This window comes from Propithecus coquereli, unplaced genomic scaffold, assembly GCF_000956105.1.
Source record: "Propithecus coquereli isolate 6110/MARCELLA unplaced genomic scaffold, Pcoq_1.0 Scaffold355, whole genome shotgun sequence".
Classification (NCBI taxonomy): Eukaryota; Metazoa; Chordata; class Mammalia; order Primates; family Indriidae; genus Propithecus; species Propithecus coquereli.
Genome location: NW_012149230.1, coordinates 3,506,357 through 3,513,484, shown reverse-complemented (window position 1 = coordinate 3,513,484; position 7,128 = coordinate 3,506,357). Strand labels below are relative to the sequence as shown.

The 7,128-nt window shown below is 36.2% G+C and overlaps 1 protein-coding gene across 1 annotated transcript in view; it reads left to right on the top strand.

The window, feature by feature from the left end:
• Window positions 1–7,128, top strand: part of AKAP10 (A kinase (PRKA) anchor protein 10) — a 78,291-nt gene that overhangs the window by 6,816 nt on the left and 64,347 nt on the right. Inside the window, exons 2-3 of the mRNA XM_012651447.1 lie at window positions 1,783–1,830; window positions 4,531–4,713. Coding sequence (XP_012506901.1) covers window positions 1,783–1,830; window positions 4,531–4,713 — 231 coding nt within the window. The remainder of the gene's footprint in view (window positions 1–1,782; window positions 1,831–4,530; window positions 4,714–7,128) is intronic.

The window sequence follows — 7,128 nt, the reverse complement described above, 5'->3', positions numbered from 1 at the left end:
CCTTAGGTTTAAGTCTGTTATCCATCACAAGTTGGTTTTTGTGAGAGGTGAGAGGTGGGGATCTAGTTTCAATCTTCTGCATGTGGATATCCAGTTTTGCCAGCACCACTTATTGAATAGAGATTCTTTTCCCCAGTGTATATTTTTGTCTGCTTTGTTGAAGATTAGATGACAATATGAGGATGGTTTTATATCTGGGATCTCTGTCCTATTCTAAAGGTCTATATCTCTGCTCTTGTGCCAGTACCATGCTGTTTTGGTTACTCTAGCCTTGTAGTAAAGTTTGAAGTCTGGCAGACTGACGCCTCCCAATTTGTTCTTTTTGCTTGAGATTGCTTTGGCTATATGAAGTCTTCTCTGGTTCCAGACGAAGCATAGAATTATTTTTTCTAAATCTGTAAAGAATGATTGTAGTATTTTGATAGGGATTGCATTAATTCTGTAGATCACTTTAGGTAGTATGGGCATTTTAACAATATTGATTCTACCAGTATATGAGCATGGTAGGGATTTCCATCTGTTTAGATCTTCTACAACTTCTTTTCTTAGTGTTTCGTAGTTCTCCCTATATATGTCTCTCACCTCCTTCGTTAAATATATTCCTAAATATTTAATCTTCTTTGATGCTATTGTGAAAGGTGTTGCATCTTTAATTGATTTTTGGCTTGACTATTACTGGTGTGTATGAATGCCACTGATTTGTCTGTATTAATTTTGTATCCTGAGACTTTAGTGAATTCATTTATCAATTCCAGGAGTCTCTTGGTTGAATCCTTGGGATTTTCTGGATATAATAGCTTCCTTTCTTGGGTGTTATATTGTTAGCTTATCTGAAGTAGGATTTTCACTGTTTTATATGATAAAGGAGCCATTGTATGTTTGTTTTAGAGACAAGTTGTTAAACCTCGAGTGTTAGAAGTGTAGAATGTTTGTGAGTTTAGAGTATTTGTATTTGAGGCTATGGGAAGAGTAAGAAGTAAGATATGATACACAGCCTAAGAACTTTCTTCACTATGCTTCCAGTAGCCAATACAGTGGGTCGCACATGGTAATAATATTGGTTCACGTTTATCCTAAATTTATCCTAAATTTACTGCACTAGTTACTCTTCTAAGCCCTTTAGAAGTATTTATTTTATCTTTAGCAACCCTCTAAAGTAGTTTTTATTATTGACCTAAGGTAACTTGTCCCAGATCACATGGCTTATAAGTGGCAGAGCCAGAATTTGAACCCAGGTTTTGTGACCACATTGTCTCTCCATGTCCACTCAACATTTTTGACTGGATGCTGTGCAAAGGTCACTACCTAAGAGAAACCTTCCCTGACAACTGCCCTGCTCTGTCCCCCTCCAAGGCAGTTAGTCTGTCTTGTTCTAGAACTTTGAATCAGTTAGAATAAAGCTTGTCTGGCCGCTGATGGCTCATGCCTGTAATCCAGAACTTTGGGAGACCAAGATGGAAGGATCACTTGAGGCCAAGAGTTCGAGACCAACCTGGGCAACATAGCAAGACTTCATCTCTTCAAAAAATTAAAAAATTAGCCAGGCATGGTGGCATAGGCCTGTAGTCCTAGCTACTCAGGAGGCTGAGACGAGAGGTTCGCTTCACTTGAACCCAGGAGTTGGAGGCTACAGTGAGCTATGATAATGCCACTGTACTCTAGCCTGGGTGACAGCGCCAGACCTTATCTCCAAAAAAAAAAAAGCTTGTCTAATTTTTATAAAATATAGAATGGATCTCTTTGACTGCAAAATTTGGTCGTGATACTCTCTTTATCTTCTAGTGAAAGGCAAAGAACAAGAGAAGACCTCAGATGTCAAGTCCATTAAAGGTGAGTTCAGTGGCATTCTACTGTATTAAAAAGTGATGTGAGGTGGGGCACGGTGGCTCACGCCTGAAATCTAGCACTCTGAGAGGCAGGAGGATAGCTTGAAGTCAGAAGTCAGAGACCAGCCTGAGCAACAACGAGACCCCTCCTCTGCTAAAAATAGAAAAAATTAAATTAGCCGAGTGTGGCGGCATGCACCTGTTGTCCCAGCTACTCAGGAGACTGAGGCAGGAGGATCGCTCGAGCCCAGGAGTTTGAGGTTGCTGTGAGCTAGGCTGATGCCACAGCACTTGCCTGGGCAACAGAGTGAGACTCTGTCTCAAAAAAAATAAATAAAAATATAAAATAAAAGTGATGTGCTTTGCATTTACAAGCTCTTTAACCCTGTTATCATCTCTCTTCTTTTGGTATTAATCATTTCTGCCTTATTTTGTAATTATTTTTTATTGTGACTTCTCTCTTTAACCTGTGTATCCTTTAATACCTAGCACATGATAGGCTTTCACTGAGCCTAGCGTGAGTTGGCTGTCCCAGCGATTACAGTGAACCAGTGCCCTTATTAATCACACATTGGATTGTTCCCTAAAAGCAATTATTTGACTCTGTTTAATAAAGCAGACAATGAAGAATACTCACCTGAGCAGCCTGTCAGCTGCGGCGAAGCACTGCCACTTACAAGGCTTGGTTTTCTGTCCTTTATCCAGAAGTATGGGTGATTACGATTTTCGTTTCTTTGTTACTTTGAACAAATAACCTTAATTTACAAGTTATTTAGAGTGCTTTGTTAGGATCAATACATTGTCCTTACTTATAGGTTAGAACATGCTTTTCTTAGATTGTAATTTCTGCTGAATTTTTGACCGATTTCATTACATCCAGTGTACAGAGATTGGAATGGGAAAATCATAACGGAAATTATTTCCATAATCATTTCATAAGTATTTATATAAAATCTATAGATTGCCACTTATTTAGATTTTTATTTCCAATGTATGTATGTTATATTGCTAGCATTGAGTATTGATTGTGTATGCTCAATTTGCTAGAGGGAGACAACAATTTATGAGATTTGTAAAACTAGGGGAAAAGTAGGTAATTTATAGCCTGTTGTCTTCTTACTTCTGATAACTTAAAGCCAGTTGGATTTCACATTAGTTGAAACTGCCTTGGCATTGATAAAGGCTTAAAGCCCTTGGCAAGCAGAAGCCTATGAAGACTAGATCTGATTGTGGAAGAAGGAAGGAAATCTGATGTTTTAGGTAGTCAGAACAGCAGTCTTCCACTTTAAACTTTGCCACTAATAGTATGACCTTGAGAAGTCATTTAACTTTCTTCAGATTCTTCATTTACAGAATGATGGGATAGGCCTAATTTCTAAATCACTACCAGGCTGAAAAATTCCACACTTATACTCTATTTATGACAGTACATAATCTGTGCTTACCATTTGTTGACTTAACCTTAGGATAGTACAGCAGCAGTATAGAAGTACGCCCTCAAGAAGTTTGCAGTCTGGTTAGAAAGACAACCTTAAACACACAACAGTAGCAAATAAATCAAAATAATAATAGCTGTCATGTATGGAATACCTCTTCTGTTCTAGCCATTAGACAAAACTCTGACTATAACAGTGACCAAAAAATACTTGGATCCTGCCCTAATTGAACTCACACATTGGTAGAGGAGAGGATCATTAATCAAGTAATTCCATAGATGGCTTAGGCTAGATTGCTAGTGATGGAAATAAAGAGATCTGGATGGATTTGAAAATAAAAATTAGGAGGCGAAATGAATAGAACCTTATTGACTAAATCTGAGGTATGAGGGAGAGAAATATTTAAGGTTTATACCTACTTTCTGGCTTGATCAATAGAATCAAAGTGGGAAATATATTCAATTTTGGTATGTTGGGTGTGAGGTGCTTTTGAGTCTTTCACTTCCATATTTTATCTTGTACACATAGTAATTCTAGGGTCTGAGTTTTTAACCAAAGGTAAGAAAGTGATTTTTTAGAGCCTAGTAGACCTAGGTTGAAACCCTTCTTGTTGAAATGGGTCTTTACTAGCTCATTGACCTAGGGCAAAGCATTTAACTTTTTTTCACTTGTGTCCTCATCTCTAAAATGAGGAAAATACGGTCTTTCAGGATTGTTATGAGAACTAAATAATGTCCAAAAAAAAAAAAGTGCACAGAGAAACTAATATAGTGCATGGTATATATTAATAGTAGGTACTCCATTGGTAGTTATTATTGACTAGTTTTAACATAGTAGGCTCTTAATACGTTGAATTAGTCAAATTAAGTGAAGTATTACAGGGAATTCAGAGGAATTTGAAATCAGCAAATGATTTCTGAAGTTTAGGAGAGACTTCATGAAATGAGACTTGCCCTGTATAAAAGGTAAAGAATAAGAAGGATTTGAATGAAAGAGGAGATTCTTTCTCTTTTTTCCCTACCAAGACAGCTTCTTATTTCTTTGAGTATATATTGGGGAGAGGGACCATCAGATAAGTACAGAGAAAATTTTTCAGAAAGATTGAGATGAGGTTATAGAGGGCTGTGAAGACCAGAAAAGAGAGTTGAGACAGAATACAGGGAGCCACTATAGGCTTTTGAGCAGGATATTGGTGCTCAATATCTCTTACGAGAGTTTCATGCTATCAAATTGTGTTTAATTCTTAACAATTTTTTGAAAAATTACAGCTTCGATATCTGTACATTCCCCACAAAAGAACACTAAAAATCATGCCTTGCTGGAGGCTGCAGGACCAAGTCATGTTGCAATCAATGCCATTTCTGCCAATATGGACTCCTTTTCAAGTAGCAGAACGGCAACACTTAAGAAACAGCCAAGCCACATGGAGGCTGCTCATTTTGGTGACCTGGGTAAGTAACTATCACATTTTGTTAACTTTTAATAAGAGCAAGGATTTGAGTACAATTTGTGAAACTCCTGTCACAGGATACTGAACTATATACTTGGAAGGAGCTTTGAAAAATGTATTTAAACTGAAATAATAGCAACAAGTATATAGAATGGCACTATATTGTATCACTATAAATATATAAAGCATGCCTGGTAGCAAAATGAGCAATTTCCAGAAGAAGAAATACATTTGATCACTAAACATAAATATATGAAAGTGATGTCTCACTTCACTATTACTGAGGGAAGTGCAAATTAAAATGATGAGTTAATGGTCCCCTAACACATTAGCATATATTTAAAGTTTGATGATTTGAATGTTAGTGAAGATACAGGGAAATGGCCACTCCTACTTAGAGATAATATAAATTGGTGAAGACTTTTTGGCAAGTAGTTTGTAAGTATTTATCAAAATATAAAATATGCATTCCATTTAGGCAAAACTTCTCTTTCTAAGACCTATCCCTCAGAAAGATGTACCTGTATGCACAAAGTTGTATATATAAGTGTGTATAAGGCTATTCATTATAGTATTTGTGATAGCAAAAAATTAGGAACAACATGTCAATATCTGTTAATAGAGAAATAGTCAAATTGTGTACTCATACTCTAGAATACCACGTAACCATTTAAAAATCTAAAGATGTGGCAAAATGTCTAAGACATTTGTTAAAGTGAAAAAAGCAAATTACATATCAGTATGTATGGTAAGATCCATTATGTTAAAATACCTTTCCCCTTCTGAGTATTTGTTACCCAGATTTCTGCACTTACAAAAATTATATATCATGTTGTCAAAAATCGAGAAAAAAATCCATGGATGAATTGACTTCTAATAAAATGAGTTCCTCTTTTGACATGTCTCTCCACTTAGCATTTGTGTATATTCAAAGCCAGGGTGTTAGTGTCTTTGTGGTTCATACTTAGCAATGCACTGCAAACAAAACGCATATAGGTCTCAAAGTAAAATTGTAGGTTTTACTGGATCACTCATACGTTGCTGATGGGAATATAAAATGGGATAGCCACTCTGGAAAACAGTTTGGCAGTTTCTTATAAAGCTGAACATGCAATTACCATGTGACGCAGCAACTGAACTCTTAGACGTTTATCCCAGAGAAATGAAGACTTTATGTTCACACAGAAACCTGTATACAAATGTTCATAGCGGCTTAATAGTGAAAAATTGGATGTCCTTCGACAGGTAAATGAATTGGTGCATCCATACCATGGAATATTACTCAGCAATAAAAAGGAAAAAACTATTGATACACACAACCATTTGGATGAATATCAAGGGAATTATGCTGAGAGACAAAAGCCAATCCCAAAAGGTTACATACAGTATGATTCCATTTGTATAGCATTCTTGAAATGACAACATTAGAAAATGAACAGATTAGTGTTTGCCAGATGTTAGGGACAGGAAGGTGAGAGGGGTAGGTGGGTGTGGTTATAGAGAGACAACATGAGGGATCCTGTGGTGTTGAAATAGTTCTGTATCTTGGCAGCAGATACATGAATTCTACACATGATAAAATTGCATAGAACTAAAAACAGACACACACAAATGAGTATAGGTAAAACTGGGGAAATCTGAATAAGACTGGAGAATTGTTTTGTTGTCAATATCTTGGGGTGATATTGTACTATAGTTTTGTAAGATGTTACCATGGGGGAACCAAAGGGTACATGGGATCTCTCTGTGTTATTTCTTACAACTGAATGTGAATCTACCATTATTTCAAAGAGCTTAATTAGAAGAAATTGTAATTTTTGCAAAAGGTCAGGATTTCGTCAAGTTCATGAAGTGATGTTGACAACGATGGACAAGTTGACATTGACAATAAGATGGTCAGTGAGAATGATGACACATGAAGTACTTCAAAAGAAAATGATCTGAATATCAAAGGATTAAGAAAAGCCCTTTTGAAAAATTGATGAAACTCTTGGTTGGTTTTATAAAAATGGCCTTCTTTATGATCGTACTATTAATGCCAAAAGTTTTTTTGATTTTTTTTGTTTTATGTAATACTTAGCTTGTGGTTATAATTATAACCTAAATTTAGTAAAATACAAAGTATAAATTTTTTAATTAAGTTTAATTTTGTTTTTTAAGATGAATTCCCAATGCTGTTCTTTATTCTATTATTAATAATGCTGAGAGTTCATAACACCTTTGTAGTTTAATCCACACATCCACAATTTTTCCTCGGCATAAGTGCCTGCAAGTGGAGTTACTGGATTGAAAATCATGCGGTTTTATACAGGTACAAGAAGCTCAACGGACCCCGGGGAGATTCAATGCAAATAGGAAGACACCACGTCATGCAGTCGTCAGATTGACCAAAATATCCACTAAAGAGGCCCTTCTA